Here is a 17487-nt window from a genome sequence, read left to right as displayed (position 1 = left end):
GCTGTGGGTTTTGGTGAGTGGTTCGATTGCCACCTCCTCAGAGCGTTCAGTGTACGAATTTGCAATCCCAGGAGACAGCGGGATCACATGGTCACTGCATCTGTTTGTTCAACATGTCCATACTGTACATGGCGACACCATGGGCACCAGGCGGCAGGTACAATTTGTAGTGACTACCAGCAGCCCAACATCGGTCATTCCACTTGACACTAGCCAAGACTGCACGGCATAGCCGAAGCAAGGAAGTCTTTGGAGCTATATTAGTACAGATGTAGCAAACTTACTTGAATAAAAGACCTTTGGTGGTATCAGAAATTTATATGTAAATGAAGTACCTACTGAAATTTTATTTTTGGAGCACAATATTTTATGTAGGCGTAACATAGGCCACCAGAGACCTGGAGAAAAGGAATATTGGGAGCATTGTAAAATGGTGTTACCAAATGATGTTAAGAACTAAGTGGACGGATAGAGCAAGAAACGAAGAAGCATGGTGGGATGGTTCCGGCAGACAATGTATTTCAATATGCCCTCAAAAAATTGTCACTAGGAGTCACTTCGGGCGAATATGGAGGCCAATCTATTCCTGAGACAGTAAATTTGCAAGTAATCCGACGCAATGACTCTCTTTCCTGTTCAGTGCGATGTGGTCTGGCCTCATCTTGGATGAGGCCAACGCTAGCTGTGTGGCGACAAATTGTTCCAAAATTTCAACGCAACGTTTACTAGTGATCGTTTGTAGCATGTAAACAGCAAGGCGAATAACGCTTCTGGTGCGTATCGAACAGTAACTTTGGAAGAATACATTGGTTTCCCTTCACACAAATCGGGATTTTCGGTACCCAATTATAGCCAGTTTTGTTTATTCACGACTCCAGTGAGGTGGAAGTGTGCGTCATGTGTGAGCCCTATGCAGCCGACATCAGGTCCTTCATTATCAACCATTGTGAGAAGCTGGTTCGCAAAGTCAGCCCCCTGTCACACAGATCGTCCAGGTACGGCCTGGTAGCTTTGGATTTTGAATTGAAACATGTGTAGGCTATGTATGAGTAGTTTCTGCCTGTTGAAACGCTTCAAACTAGTTTCTGCTGCAGTTCTTCGGACGGATTTCCTTGTATTTTGCTGATTAATTCCAGAAATAGTGGCGACAATTACTGGAGTAACTACAGTTTGCCAGGTGCCAACAGTCCTCGTTAGATCATGAGTCACGCTATCTATCCGTTGCAGTTTGACGAAGAGCTTTCGCATGGTTTTTGCATCAGATCCTTTTGCAACATTAAATCTTGTTTGAAAACTGCGTTTGAAAACTGCGTCTCGTTATGATACGACTTTGTTTTAACCTGTGGCATTCCACTACTAGAAAAACACGCTGTTCAATGAAATATGTAATTTAACCTTTTCCTTCGGTACACTAATCTCCTTTCACGTTTGAACCGTGGAACTGATCGCTCTGAGCTGAGGCCCACTGGTTATAGGCACAATGTATTGCGATTACAGCGTCATCTGTTAGCAGCTGTTCGAACTATTTCGAAACTTCTGCATTACTTCTGTATAAACTTTTTACGGCTTTCACAATAAACTTATCGTTTGGTACTCTCGTCTGCTGACCTTAATTTTGAAATGAGGGACTCCTTTGCTGGACACCCTGTGTACAAACGGAGCAGAGACGAACAGGGAATTATTCTAGCGACAATACAACCCGGAATGAGGAAATCCACTGACGCAAAGGACTTTGACAAAGGGAAGATTATGCAAGACCAGCACGTGAGATGAGCATCCAGGCGATCATCATAGGCCGCGCCACCCGCTCCTTCCGCCTCCATGATTTCTACCTCACTAACTATGGCCGTTCTATCCACCTCACTCCTACCCTCCAATACCTTGGCCTCACACTCGACCGCCACCTCACCTGGACTCCCCATCTCCTTACCATCCAAAACAAAGCTCACAACCGCCTCCGCCTCCTGAAACTCCTGTCTGGGCGGACGTGGGGTCTGCATCCTTCCACCGTCCTTCACACCTACAAATCCTTGATCCGCCCCATCCTCTGTTATGCCAGCGTAGCTTGGATTTTCGCCCCTCCTCGGTTCTATAAAGCCCTCCAAATCCTCGAACGCCCTGTGCTCCGTCTCGCCTTCCTCATCCGCCTTCCGTCCCCCACGCGCATCCTCTACGACCTCATCCCCTTCCCCCACCTTCTCCTTCTCCTTGAACACATCTGCACACTATATATTGTCCGCTACCTTGATCCCCCTCACCCACTGGTGTCTCCCTTCCTCTCCAACCCCAACCAGTTGCCACTCCTTTACCGTTGTGTCCCACCCTCTCTCCATCTCCACACCCTCCTTTTCCCAACACAACTTCCACCATCTATCCCTCCCAGATGATGAGCTTCGCCCATACATCTACCCTTCCTACCAACTCTAACCCCATCTTCCTGCCCCCTCCCCAGGGCTCCCTCTCCTCCCCCTCCCTTCTCCTGCCCAGCTTCCCCCTCCTACTCCCCCTACCTCTCTTGTGACCCCTTTCAGTGTCTCTGCACTCTGTCCTGCCCTGTCTTCCCTCTTCATCTTCCGCCCCACGTGTCTCCTGCCTCTCCATGTACCCGCTGACGCCCCTACTCTCTTCATCCCGCCGCTTCCCCTGCTGCCCCTTGCTCTCCCCTCCTTCTCCATCCTCTCTGACCTTTCCCTCGGCAGGTCCAACCTGGCAGTTTTATTCTTCGTCGTGTGTGCTACAAGTGGGTTTTGTGTTGTTCTGGAGTGTTTTTTAATACTGTGGCCGACTTTTAACCTGTGCACGTCCATTCCGTGTCTTCTATGTGTTTTAAGAATCGCCGACTGTGTTTTTTATCTTTCTGGTGACTTTTTTAACTGTTCCCCATGAACGTCTCCATGTCAGTCTATTTTTACCTCCATTTTCTCCCATTACTCTATGTTCTCCTTTTTTATCACCTTATGTAACATTTTATTCTTATTTTAGTTGTCATGTCACTCGGCTGAAGAGCAGCGGATTGTGCTGCTGACAGCCCTCCTCTGCCCATATGGGGCAGGGGAATGAAATCACAATAAAGAAAAAAAATGAAGGAAAAAAAGATGAGCATCCATCCCCTCCATCTACCCCTCCAGCCAACTTTGATCCTCCCCTTCCTCCCCCTGTGCTTTTCCCCCAGGGAACCCTCTCTCCCTCCTCTCTACCTCCCTCCCTCCATCCCTCCCCTCCATCGTGGACTTCCATTACCCCCACTACTTTCTCCCCTCCCCCTCCCTCCTCCTCTGCCAATGGCATCCACAACCTCCCCATCCCCCCCTACCTGCACGTCTTCCCTTTGGCAGGTCCCCGGCTTTGTGCATGAACAGTGAACCTTCGTGCACTGGAGATGGTTGCCAGTGCTTGCGTGTGTCTTCGTGTTGGTGCTCAAGTGTCTCCGTTTGTGCTCCACCATTTACGTCTGTACTTTCTGTCTCCTCCATTTGTGTACAGTGATGAATGTTTTTAATTCGGACAGCGCGCCTCTTAACGGCTACATGTATTTTAATATGTCTGTCTACCGTTTTTATCCACCGTGTTTGTTTTGTTTATCTGTGTCTCTTTATATACTGTTTGTGTTATCTGTGAAAAAGAGCGGCATAGATAGGCTGCTGCCGGCCTACCTTTTCGTGTAAAGGTGTTGAAATGACAATAAAGGAAAAAAAAGATGAGCATCCCCGCCGCCTTTATCCCCCTCATCCCCTGGTTGCTCCTCTCCACTCCAACCCCCCCCCCCCCCCCCTCTGCCGCGCCTTCACTGTTGTGTACCCCATACCCTTCACATCAACACCCTTCAGCTCCTTTCTCAAGTTGGCTTCCATCTACTCTCCCTCCCAGATGATGCACTCTCTCCCTCCATTTATCCCTCCTATCAACTCTGACCCTCACCTCCACCTCCCTCCTCTGTCTGTTTCCCAGGCTCCTTCTTCCCCCCCCTTCCATCCTGTTTTTTCCCCACCTACCCTCTCTCTGCCTCCCTTCTCTCCTCCTTCTTGCTCTCCCCTCCACTGCCTTTCACACACCTTCTTGTGTCCGTCCAGCCCCTGCCTTTTTCTATGTCCCCTCCCTCCATCGGCTCCCCTTTTCCTTCTCCTCCCCCCTTTTCCCCCTCATAGGTCTGGGCCCTCCCCTCCCCCCCCCATATGCCACCATGTCACCTGTATAGTGCTGTTGTTAAGTGGGTGTTCAGTGCTGTGCGTCCCCTGTCAGTGTTGCGAATAGCATCCATACTGTCGCTAGTTGTGTTTTTTATCTTGTGCGAACAGGAATCAGACTGTCGCCGGCTTTTTTAATTGTGCCTGTCTACTTCTTGTGTGTCTTTATCCGCATCGCCACTTTCCGCCATTTTATAGTTTTTTGCTACGTTACCACTTTATCGCCTGTTTTCCTTGTTTGTTTGTACTCTCATATGTTTTTGAACTTTTCTGTAGGCTATAGAGCAGCATATTACGCTGTTGCCAGACCCCCCCCCCCCTTCCGTCTGGGGGGATTTGAATTCCAATAAATAAAAAAAAAAAGATGAGCGTCATGGCGTAGCTGGTCGCTGTTTGCGATTTTCTGGGTGTAGGAGTAGATGGTGTGGGTAGTGAGGTGCGTAGAGTGGGTGGGTTTTGGGGAGCAGCGTGTGGAGTACCGGGGCCACACACTTGGAGACGTTGGTGGGCGGGGCGCCCACGTAGGCGTCGCCGCGCAGGTCGAGGGCTCGCAGCGGGCCCTGCGACTGGCCGACCACCTCGGGCCCGCCGTCGACTCGCAGCTGGCCGTCTCGGTGGTAGCGGCGCGCCGTCACGCGGTGCACGCGCCCCGGCGCCACGCGCTCCCCAGACGCCAGCCACACCGGACCGTTGCCCAGGTTGTACCGGAACTCCACGTGGCTGCAACACCGCCACGCACCAAAGATCACACTACTTTAAAGACAGTCGCAGTATGGCCAACGTAATGACGCAAAATCTGTAACAGTTGCTGTTTTGTCAGTTTTTGTATGAACATCTTTCTAAGTGCTTACGGAAAATATGTCTTCTGGACAAATGATTCATCAGTGTGTGGGAAAATACATTCAGGTTTTCATTGTCCAAAATCCAAGCAAATCTGGAATATACACTACTGCCATTAAAACTGCTACACCACGAAGATGACGTGCTATACAGGCGAAATTTAACGACAGGAAGAAGATGCTGTGATATGCAAATGATTAGCTTTTCAGAGCATTCACACAAGGTTGGCGCCGGTGGTGACACCTACAACGTGCTGACATGAGGAAAGTTTCAAACCGATTTATCATACACGTACAGCAGTTGACCGGCGTTGCCTGGTGAAACGTTGTTGTGATGCCTCGTGTAAGGAGGAGAAATGGTTCAAATGGCTCTGAGCACTTTGCGACTTAACTTCTGAGGTCATCAGTCGCCTAGAACTTAGAACTAATTAAACCTAACTATCCTAAGGACAGTACACACATCCATGGCCGAGGCAGGATTCGAACCTGCGACCGTTGCGGTCACTCGGTTCCAAACTGTAGCGCCTAGAACCGCACGACCACTCCGGCCAGCTAAGGAGGAGAAATGCGTACTATCACGTTTCCGACTTTGATAAATGTCGGATGGTAGCCTATCGCGATTGCGGTTTATCGTATCGCGACATTTCTGCTCGCGTTGGTCGAGATCCAATGACTGTTAGGCGAATATGGAATCGGTGGGTTCAGGAGGGTAATACGGAACGCCGTGCTGGATCCCAACGGCCTTGTATCGCTAGCAGTCGAGATGACATGCATCTTACCCGCATGGCTGTAACGGACCGTGCAGCCACGTCTCGATCCCTGAGTCAAGAGATGGGAAAGTTTCCAAGACAACAACCATCTGCACGAACAGTTCGACGACGTTTGCAGCAGCATGGACTATCAGCTCGGAGACCATAGCTGTGGAGACCCTTGACGCTGCATCACAGACAGGAGCGCCTGCGATGGTGTACTCAACGACGAACCTGGGTGCACGAATGGCAAAACGTCATTTTTTCGGATGAATCCAGGTTCTGTTTACGGATTCATGATGGTCGCATCCGTGTTTGGCGACATCGCGGTGAACGCACATTGGAAGCGTGTATTCGTCATAGCCATACTGGCGTATCACCCGGTGTGATGGTATGGGGTGCCATTGCTTACACGTCCCGGTCATCTCTTGTTCGCATTGACGTTACTTTGAACAGTGGACGTTACATTTCAGATGTGTTACGACCCGTGGATCTACCCTTCATTCGATCCCTGCGAAACCCTACATTTTAGCAGGATAATGCACGACCGCGTGTTGCAGGTCCTGTACGGGCCTTTCTGGATACAGAAAATGTTCGACTGCTGCCCTGGCCAGCACATTCTCCAGATCTTTCACCAACTGAAAACGTCTGGACAATGGTTGCCGAGCAACTGGCTCGTCACAAAACGCCAGTCACTACTCTTGGTGAACTGTGGTATCGTGTTGAAGCTGCATGGGCAGCTGTACCTGTATACGCCATCCAAGCTCTGTTTGACTCAATGCCCAGACGTATCACGGCCGTTATTACGGCCAGAGGTGGTTGTTCTGGGTACTGATTTCTCAGGATCTATGCACCCAAATTGCGTGAAAATGTAATCACATGTCAGTTGTAGTATAATATATTTGTCCAATGAATACCCGTTTATCATCTGCATTTCTTCTTTGTCTAGCAATTTTAATGGCCAGTAGTGTAGAATCAGGTTTTCATCGTCCGAAATCCAAGCGAATCTGCAATATACATCCCTTAATGAACTTTACTAGAGGAGGCGATTCGACTTCTCAGAGCTAAGTATTCCACTACAAAAACTACATCGCTCTCCTACTTCGCAGAATCTCTCGTAATGCGAAGTATCTTAACTAGAACTGCAGTTGGAGTAACATTAGAGGGTGTAATAGCCCGAAACTGGTCGTTGTCTTAGCACTGAAAAATAAAAAGAAACTTACAACTGAAGCGATATTTTCAGTTTCTACTTTGTGAATTATATTAAGAATGTCAGATGGCCCCAATTAGCATTACGTGTTGAGGTCAGCGAAAATCAGGTTGCTGGTAATGTACTGGAAGGGATACCGTTGGAAGACTCTTTACTGGTGCTGTTTGTTAATAAATTCGGTCGTTTCCTTAATTTGGTTCAAGTCACGCTGGATGTAGAGAGTATTAGTTTCGTTGATCAGAAACAGGGGGTTCACCGAACAAGAGAGTAACTTGCCCGAAATATCGTCCCCCTAGTATCACGAGAGTGGTCATCGTGGATGAGATAGTGGAAATTGTTTTATGAGTAATAACCCGGGACATTTTCGTTTAGGGAAAGAACATGAGATCATGGAATAAACATGCCATTTAGTTTCCCTCATCATTAACTGAATTCATTATGCTCATACTTTCAGTTCTTTATTACTCACCCGTCAACTACGGCCAGCGACACGAAGTCCCCAGTACCGTCTTCTTTCTGCTGGCTGTACAAGATGATACCTTCACTGGCGTACGTGATGAATTCTACTTCGATACTGAGCTTATGGTACGCTTTCAGTCCCCTCAGCTGTACGTACGAGCTTCCGTCAAAGGCAGGAACATGATACGCTGTAACACAATAGAATTTTTTTTATAATCACCCATAATACAAATCTCTGGTAAGAAAAAATTACAGTAAATTATTCACTTTATAGAAAATGTGTCAACTGGACGTCCATATTTAAATAATGCTTCATCCTCAACGGAACGAATGTTGTTAGCTACCAGTCACATTGAAATGTATGGGCGATCTTGGATCTCTAATCGATAATGTAAACAGTCAAACTTCATGAAATTGTGTGTGGCTAAGTTGCAAAATTTGCTTACTCAACAGACAGAATGTTGCAGTTTGAGACGAATGGAAAAATCGGCTATGGCGGAGCACGTGCTTTGTGAGACCGACCACGTAACAAACTTTGCCGATTCGCAGGTTCTAGCTGTGGAGAAGAGATACGAAACCTGCTTGTTCAGGGAAGCAACTGAAATTAGTTAACGTGACAACAGTTCTACAAGAAACAAGAGAGTCTCTAGCTAAGTGAATCTGGATTTCTGTGCTGCAGTTACCTACCGTTGCAGGTAACAATGGCAGAAACAGAGTGGTAATGACAGGGAAAATTCCTCAGACATTGGCGCGACGGGTGCATATAATTTACAGCAGCGGAATCGACTCCAGTCCGTCACCAACAATGCAGGCTAAACCTTTGATAGTCCCAGCCATTCGTGGTGAAAAAAAAAAAAAAAACATTGAACCAACTTTGGCCGAAAGTCCCGAGACGAAAACTAACGGGCAGTATTTCAACAAGTGTTTACGAAAATCTCAACAATTCGTAAACAAAAATTTTTAAGACACTGCCTTCACATACTGTTCACACGGTCTCACCAAAAGTACGCAGACAACTCTACGAAGCACATAACTACCACTAGATGTCGCTAGAGGCGGATCCGCCAGCACGGAAGGAGGCGGGGAATTTTGTGTTGTGAGTAGAGAAGCAATAACAGCAGAATGGGTTTGTCCGGAGAACTCTGTATTTTTGACTTCGGACGCGGAGTAGTCACCACATTCACCTGGGCAAGATATCCATCAGGACTTTCAATGCTTCTATAGTTACTCAAGCCGACTGTTGGTAATGTTATTGTGAAGTGGAAATCTCAAAGAACAACCACACCTGAACCAAGACAAGCGAGCCTCATTTGCGAACGCAACTGTACCGTCGAGCATCGTGGAGAGCGTAACAAAAAGCTTGAAATCGGTGGAAGAAATCACTCGTGATTTACAAAGTGCTACCAGCAGTCCAGCGTCCGCAGCTCGTGGTCGTGCGGTAGCGTTCTCGCTTCCCACGCCCGGGTTCCCGGGTTCGATTCCCGGCGGGGTCAGGGATTTTCTCTGCCTCGTGATGACTGGGCGTTGTGTGCTGTCCTTATTAGTTAGGTTTAAATAGTTCTAAGTTCTAGAGGACTGATGACCATAGATGTTAAGTCCCATAGTGCTCAGAGCCATTTGAACCATAGTGCTCAGAGCCATTTTTGAGCAGTCCAGCTGGTACAATGACTATGCGTAGGGAGTTAAAAAGAATGGGGACAAAATGGTCGAACAGCTCCTCATAAGCTACATATTTCTGCAGTCAGTGCTAAGCGGCGCCTAAGGTCGTGTGAAGAGCCACGCCACTGGACAGTGGATCACTGTAAATGATTTGGAGCGATGGATCACGCTATATGTAGTGGAAAGGTTTGGATTTGGGCTTGGTGGATGTGTGGAGAACGTTACCTGCCATTATGGGTGGTACTTACGGTGAAGTACGGAGGGCACGGTATTACGGTAGGAGCAGTAATTCTCGTGGTTAGGGTATGGTTCTCCTTATCGCACTTAAGCAAACGCTAAATGCAGACGCGTGTGAACAGATTTTGCAGCATTGTGGACAGCAGAGGAACAGTTCGGACACGATAATTGTTGCATCAGTACGACAGGGCACATTATCATAAAGGAGAATCTGTGAGGCAATGGTTTGTGCACAGTGACATTCCAGAAGTGTACTGGAGTACCAGTGGGTCAGCTTTGGGACGAGTTAGGACGACGACTTCGCTTCAGTTCCAGTGGCTGTTGAGGAAGTATGGGCTGCCATTCCTCCACAGACATTCAGACATCTGATGGGAAGTGTCACCAACAGGGTTCAAAACGTCATAAAGGCGAAGGGTGGACACACCCCATATGTATGTCCCCTAATAGGTGTCGGGATACGTTTTATCAGACAGTCTAGAAGTAAAGAACCTGTCCGGATAGCCACTTGTGTTAGGGCGCCGCTTCTGGGGCTGGGGAGGCGTACCGGCACCTGTGTGGATGCGCCCGGTGGATCAGCGACGAGGAGCACTGCGGCAACTACCCTAGATATGTTTTATAAATGGTTTCCCACTCCCGACTAGGTGAATACCAGGTTTAAATCCACATACGGCCTCAGTTACATTATTTGCTAAGATTTCGAACACGTCCTCACACTTTTCACAAGAGTTCATGAGATGACGCTACACACAGACCGAGATCGAACGCAGATTCCGTACAGGGTAATGGGAGGTGAGAGTGGGGGGGGGGGGGGGGTGGCAGGGGAGGACGGGGGAAGGTATGGTATTAGGAGGGACATCCGGCCACCATCAGTGCCAAAGCCGTCATCAACCACCATCAGTGATAACTGACATTAACTGAACTGTATGAAACTCAATGCAGGAAAGACGAAGGCCGTAACGTTTACACGACGACACCCCGACCTCCGTGATCTCCTGGTTCTGCAAAATCGACCACTTTCATGGACGGATAAAGTTAAATATCTTGATGTTATCCTGAATAAGAAGCCACTTTTTAACACACACATAGCAGAGAATCGAATAAAGCTGGTACACTTTCTCCACTAGGTCTACCCTTTAATGGCCAGCACGGAACTACGGACCAGGACCAAGTTCCGCCTTTATTCTGCAACAGTCCTCTCCGCGCTTCTTCATGGCTGCTCGATATGGATCACTGTTTGCCCCTCATTCTTAAGCCTTCTCCAGGCAGTCCAGAATCGATGTTTTCGGGCCATACCCCCGTGCACCTCATTGGGCCGGAATTTATGAACTCGACATGCTGCTCCTCAGGGAACAGATTCGAGTATCCACTCGAAACTCCTCAACAAGATTGAAGCACTTTCCCCGACATCCAGCATCTCTAGTATGTCGGCTCTCTGACACCTGCACGGTGGCACAGGGTTAAGGAACCCCAAGCCATTGTAGAAGATGTTCGATAGTGACGTCGTCTTGAAACCGATTGGGAAAAAAGAAAATAAAAAAATAGAAAGTTAAAATAAAAAATTTAGGGACCAGCACCCCAGCATGGTCTACAGACCCGGAGCCCAAGACCTTGCTTAAGAGTAATAAAGATGAACATACCAATTTACCTTCACCCCAGAAGTGCAGTCACACGGCTGGCAGTACTTTGGAACCCCCCCCCCCCCCCCTACACACACACAAACTACTAGTAACGGTTGAAAATCCAAAGTAACTTGCTGACCCCTGAAGGTAAGGGATAAGGCCGGGAAAGAGAAGGAGTTGTAGCAGTTAGGTATACATCTAAAAATTACGCTTACATATTCATAAATAGGAGCTCTATAGTTCATGAGTGCTACAGGGCTTGAAGAGGTTCTTCATGGGTGCGTGTGTGTGTGTGTGTGTGTATGCGATTGTGTGCGCGTGGTTGAGGGTAGTGGGGTTAATCGGCTACTCACCCAGACAGTGCTGGCGGTCGTGCGAGGGCGTGCGGCCGGGTCGGCAGCGGCAGGCGGCGGCGTCGCAGCGGCTGCCCGGCACCCCGCAGTCGGCGTCGCTGGAGCAGAGGTCGCCCAGCAGCGGCGACAGCGCCTGCACCGTGGCCGGCGTCGGCCGGTACATGCCCGCGTAGTACATGTCTGCCGGCACAAGCACGGTACAGTGGTGGTGTAAGCTGGGTTGCCTACCTTAAAGGGGTAGAGGACGTCAAACCGGCCGACTAGGAGCAGGAGAAGCAGCACACGACATTTTAATTTCCACTGTCAATACTTTTCTAAACAAATTCGTAAAACTTTTTCAGCATGACCAGGAAGGATTCACAATTCACGCTGATAAGAGTCGAAGTTCCAAAACATAACTGACTAATTTTTTTGCACGTAAAATATCTTCACCTTTTCACTAACTTTTTGATGCACCTGTTGAGATAGGTATACTTTTCTTCGTAGCAGAGATTCTTCTATGAAGTTTGAAGAGCATACAAAGCATACTTGTACATGTCTAGAACTCTAGAATTCATTTAACTGATGAAAAAATGAATGAGCACATGCGTTTTAAATTTCATGTTTAGAAAAAACCTCAAAATTGGTTTTTAGTTACCTCAATTTCTACCGGTTTTTTAATACATTTGTAAAATTCAAGAGTTCTGCATTAAGGATGTAGTGTTTTATAAGCATACCACGTTTGAAAGTAATAGAACTCTTTATTTAGGGTGTCATAGGTACAGTCTTGGACAAAACGAGCGAGACCCCTCGCCTTTTCGTTATGCTGATCCGCATAGCTTTAAAGTCTGCTACACAGCATAACAGCCAAGTGCTACCAACATACTATGCACAGACGTTTTTGACAAACTATCCGAATTTTCTCAGACTGTTTTCGATCATTTGTATCACTATATTAATGCTGAGTAGTGTGTTAAACACAACACATAAATATAAGATATAAATGAAAGAAGAAACGCTAATTAGTATGAACTGAACTAATAAAAATAAATTTCAGCTTATCGAGATAACATAACTGTTTTAGTAAGACAAAGTACTCCAGATCGTTACGAATTATCAAAACGCGTTTTAAGGGCTGGGTAGACAGGCAGACGGTCAAGAAAGTGAGACTAGTAGGGTTCCATTTTTACCGATTTAGCTGACGAAATCCTAACAACGAAAATAGCTACGACAGTTACTGAAGATGAGGGCTGCATAAACAACCTCTCACCCCCCACCCCCTTCCCTACTCTTTATTGGTACATCAGCATATTACTCGTACCTAGGCTTTCGATCCAAATCACGTTTACAGAAATGGAAATAAAATGCATTTGCCTATACTCGTGGTAATTCAGATCCCAGTATTAATTCCACCGCGTTTTAGCAGTGCGAGAATTCCCATTGGCAGGTAGCTTAAGAAACACTACGGCTAATGAACATTTTCTGGCTGTGGCGGGTCTAATGGAGAATTCGAATCATTGTAGAATACGTTTGGCAGCTATGTAGCCGTTTATTTCCTGGGGTGGTCCAGAATGTTGTTGTTGTTGTGGTCTTCAGTTGTGAGACTGGTTTGATGCAGCTCTCCATGCTACTCTATCCTGTGCAAGCTTCTTCATCTCCCAGTACCTACTGCAACCTACGTCCTTCTGAATCTGCTTAGTGTATTCATCTCTTGGTCTCCCTCTACGATTTTTACCCTCCACGCTGCCCTCCAAAGCTAAATTTGTGATCCCTTGATGCCTTAAAACAAGTCCTACCAACCGATCCCTTCTTCTAGTCAAGTTGTGCCACAAACTTCTCTTCTCCCCAATCCTATTCAATACCTCCTCATTAGTTACGTGATCTACCCACCTTATCTTCAGCATTCTTCTGTAGCACCACATTTCGAAAGCTTCTATTCTCTTCTTGTCCAAACTGGTTATGGTCCATGTTTCACTTCCATACATGGCTACACTCCATACAAATACTTTCAGAAACGACTTCATGACACTTAAATCTATACTCTATGTTAACAAATTTCTCTTCTTCAGAAACGATTTCCTTGCCATTGACAGTCTACATTTTATATCCTCTCTACTTCGACCATCATCAGTTATTTTTATCCCTAAATAGCAAAATTCCTTTACTACTTTAAGTGTCTCATTTCCTAATCTAATCCCCTCAGCATCACCCGATTTCATTTGACTACATTCCATTATCCTCGTTTTGATTTTGTTGATGTTCATCTTATATCCTCCTTTCAAGACACTGTCCATTCCGTTCAACTGCTCTTCCAAGTCCTTTGCTGTCTCTGACAGAATTACAATGTCATCGGCGAACCTCAAAGTTTTTACTTCTTCTCCATGAATTTTAATACCTACTCCGAATTTTTCTTTTGTTTCCTTTACTGCTTGCTCAATATACAGATTGAATAACATCGGGGAGAGGCTACAACCCTGTCTCACTCCCTTCCCAACCACTGCTTCCCTTTCATGCCCCTCGACTCTTATAACTGCCATCTGGTTTCTGTACAAATTGTAAATAGCCTTTCGCTCCTTGTATTTTACCCCTGCAACCTTCAGAATTTGAAAGAGAGTATTCCAGTTAACGTTGTCAAAAGCTTTCTCTAAGTCTACAAATGCTAGAAACGTAGGTTTGCCTTTTCTTAATCTTTCTTCTAAGATAAGTCGTAAGGTTAGTATTGCCTCACGTGTTCCAGTATTTCTACGGAATCCAAACTGATCTTCCCCGAGGTCCGCTTCTACCAGTTTTTCAATTCGTCTGTAAAGAATTCGCGTTAGTATTTTGCAGCTGTGACTTATTAAACTGATAGTTCGGTAATTTTAACATCTGTCAACACCTGCTTTCTTTGGGATTGGAATTATTATATTCTTCTTGAAGTCTGTGTGTATTTCGCCTGTCTCATACATCTTGCTCACCAGATGGTAGAGTTTTGTCATGACTGGCTCTCCCAAAGCCATCAGTAGTTCTAATGGAATGTTGTCTACTCCCGGGGCCTTGTTTCGACTCAGGTCTTTCAGTGCTCTGTCAAACTTTTCACCCAGTATCTTATCTCCCATTTCATCTTCATCTATATCCTCTTCCATTTCCATAATATTGTCCTCAAGTACATCGCCCTTGTATAAACCCTCTATATACCCCTTCCACCTTTCTGCCTTCCCTTCTTTGCTTAGAACTGGGTTGCCATCTGAGCTCTTGATATTCATACAAGTGGTTCTCTTCTCTCCAAAGGTCTCTTTAATTTTCCTGTAGGCAGTATCTATCTTTCCCCTAGTGAGACAAGCCTCTACATCCTTACATTTGTCCTCTAGCCATCCCTGCTTAGCCATTTTGCACTTCCTGCCGATCTCATTTTTGAGACGTTTGTATTCCTTTTTTCCTGCTTCATTTACTGCATTTTTATATTTTCTCCTTTCATCAATTAAATTCAAAATTTCTTCTGTTACCCAAGGATTTCTATTTGCCATCGTCTTTTTACCTACTTGATCCTCTGCTGCCTTCACTACTTCATCCCCCAAGGCTACCCATTCTTCTTCTATTGTATTTCTTTCCCCCATTCCTGTCAATTGTTCCCTTATGCTCTCCCTGAAACTCTCTACAACCTCTGGTTCTTTCAGTTTATCCAGGTCCCATCTCCTTAAATTCCCACCTTTTTGCAGTTTCTTCAGTTTCAATCTGCAGTTCATAACCAATAGATTGTGGTCAGAATCCACATCTGCCCCTGGAAATGTCTTACAATTTAAAACCTGGTTCCTAAATCTCTGTCTTACCATTATATAATCTATCTGATACCTTTTAGTATCTCCAGGATTCTTCCAGGTACACAACCTTCTTTTATGATTCTTAAACCAAGTGTTAGCTATGATTAGGTTATGCTCTGTGCAAAATTCTACAAGGCGGCTTCCTCTTTCATTTCTTCCCCCCAATCCATATTCACCTACTATGTTTCCTTCTCTCCCTTTTCCTACTGACGAATTCCAGTCACCCATGACTATTAAATTTTCGTCTCCCTTCACTACCTGAATAATTTCTTTTATCTCGTCATACATTTCATCAATTTCTTCATCATCTGCAGAGCTAGTTGGCATATAAACTTGTACTACTGTAGTAGGCATGGGCTTTGTGTCTATCATGGCCACAATAATGCGTTCACTATGCTGTTTGTAGTAGCTTACCCGCACTCCAATTTTTTTATTCATTATTAAATCTACTCCTGCATTACCCCTATTTGATTTTGTGTTTATAACCCTGTAATCACCTGACCAAAAGTCTTGTTCCTCCTGCCACCGAACTTCACTAATACCCACTATATCTAACTTTAACCTATCCATTTCCCTTTTTAAATTTTCTAACCTACCTGCCCGATTAAGGGATCTGACATTCCACGCTCCGATCCGTAGAATGCCAGTTTTCTTTCTCCTGATAACGACGTCCTCCAGAGTAGTCCCCACCCGGAGATCCGAATGGGGGACTATTTTACCTCCGGAATATTTTACCCAAGAGGACGCCATCATCATTTAATAATACAGTAAAGCTGCATGTCCTCAGGAAAAATTACGGCTGTAGTTTCCCCTTGCTTTCAGCCGTTCGCAGTACCAGCACAGCAAGGCCGTTTTGGTTAATGTTACAAGGCCAGATCAGTCAATCATCCAGACTGTTGCCCCTGCAACTACTGAAAAGGCTGCTGCCCCTCTTCAGGAACCACATGTTTGTCTGGCCTCTCAACAGATAACCCTCCGTTGTGGTTGCACCTACGGTACGGCCATCTGTATCGCTGAGGCACGCAAGCCTCCCCACCAACGGCAAGGTCCATGGTTCATGGGGGGTGGTCCAGAATAATCCTACTAAATTTACTCGCTAATAACAGTATTTTGTTATTTCGATAAACATCCCGAATGATTGGCACATAAGCGGTGACATAAAGGTAGAAAATTCTTGTTTTTGAGTCCAGAAAGCTCTGTGCAACGGAAACTGCAGATCATTTTGCCATTTTCATTGCGAAATTGCTGGCTTATTCAAGTCTGGGGTAATAACAGAGGGCTGTTTGCCTGGGTTGTCTGTTAGCGTAGTGAAAGGGGTTTACTACTGCAAGGGAGGTCTGGTTTGTTTTCGGTTCTAATCTCGATGGAGGCAGATAGGCTGGCAGTAAAGCAATTTTATGAAATTCTCGCGCCCCCAATACGTTTTATTGCTACCTTTATTCTGTACCGGTGTCCTGTGGATGTAAATATGAAGATCTTGTAGAATTTCATACTTCTTACTGATTACTTTTTCCGCTTCTGTCAATAACTGAATTGACTAACGTGTGGCACTGAATGATTTTTGACTGAATTTCGTTATGAATCTTCATGCCTTGCTAAATTTGCACATTTTCATGGTAGGTCAGCAACGGTAATCCAGTATGACTGGTCTGAACGTTGACACAGAGCGTTTCGCAGCCGAATACGCATAATATTTTGCTAATTCGTAACGATCTGGGGTACGTTGCCTTACTAAAACAGTTACGTTGTCTCGATAAGCTGAAATTCATTTTTATTAGTACAGTTCATACTAACTAGCGTTTCTTCTTTCGTTTACATCTTATATTTACGTGTTGTGTTTAACACACTACTCAGCATTGTCATACACATGACTGAAAACAGTCTGACAAAGTTCGGATAGTTTGTCAATTTCACGCCTGTGCATAGTATGTTGGTAGCACTTCGTCGCCTTGCCTGTTATGCTGTGTAGCAGACTTTAATGCTTTGCGGATCAGCATAACGAAAAGGCAAGGGGTCTCGCTCGTTTTGTCCACGACTGTACCTAAATACACGAACTTGCATTTTGCGGAAAATTCCCGTTAAAGTTGCTTCTTGTATTTGGCTTTCTTTTAGAACTGTCCAGTACCATGAGCAGGTTCTTTTTCACTTTACATATCAGTTTTCTTCCTTTTCACATTCCTATAATGCACGCATCTTGATTTTATCACATCCAAGAATGATTTATTTGCTTTCACTACACGCTGTCTATTGCATACACAGCTTTCATGTAGTTCACTCCACGCTAAGTTCCTATTTACTCTAAAACATATTTTCTGCTTTTGACGCCGTCATGAAAACATGAAATTGCACCATAAACACAAATAGCAAGAGCATATCTTCCCAAAAGTGGTTTTTAGGAA

The 17487-nt window shown here is 45.7% G+C and overlaps 1 protein-coding gene across 1 annotated transcript in view; it reads right to left on the bottom strand.

The window, feature by feature from the left end:
- Window positions 1-17487, bottom strand: part of LOC126234947 (agrin-like) — a 1214606-nt gene that overhangs the window by 116371 nt on the left and 1080748 nt on the right. Inside the window, exons 16-18 of the mRNA XM_049943685.1 lie at window positions 11310-11489; window positions 7452-7629; window positions 4677-4904 (exon numbers count right to left, since the gene is read on the bottom strand). Of these exons, the coding sequence (XP_049799642.1) occupies window positions 4677-4904; window positions 7452-7629; window positions 11310-11489 (586 nt within the window). The remainder of the gene's footprint in view (window positions 1-4676; window positions 4905-7451; window positions 7630-11309; window positions 11490-17487) is intronic.

This window comes from Schistocerca nitens, chromosome 2 (genome assembly GCF_023898315.1).
Source record: "Schistocerca nitens isolate TAMUIC-IGC-003100 chromosome 2, iqSchNite1.1, whole genome shotgun sequence".
Taxonomy (NCBI): Eukaryota; Metazoa; Arthropoda; class Insecta; order Orthoptera; family Acrididae; genus Schistocerca; species Schistocerca nitens.
This window is presented reverse-complemented; position numbering and strand designations above follow the sequence as displayed.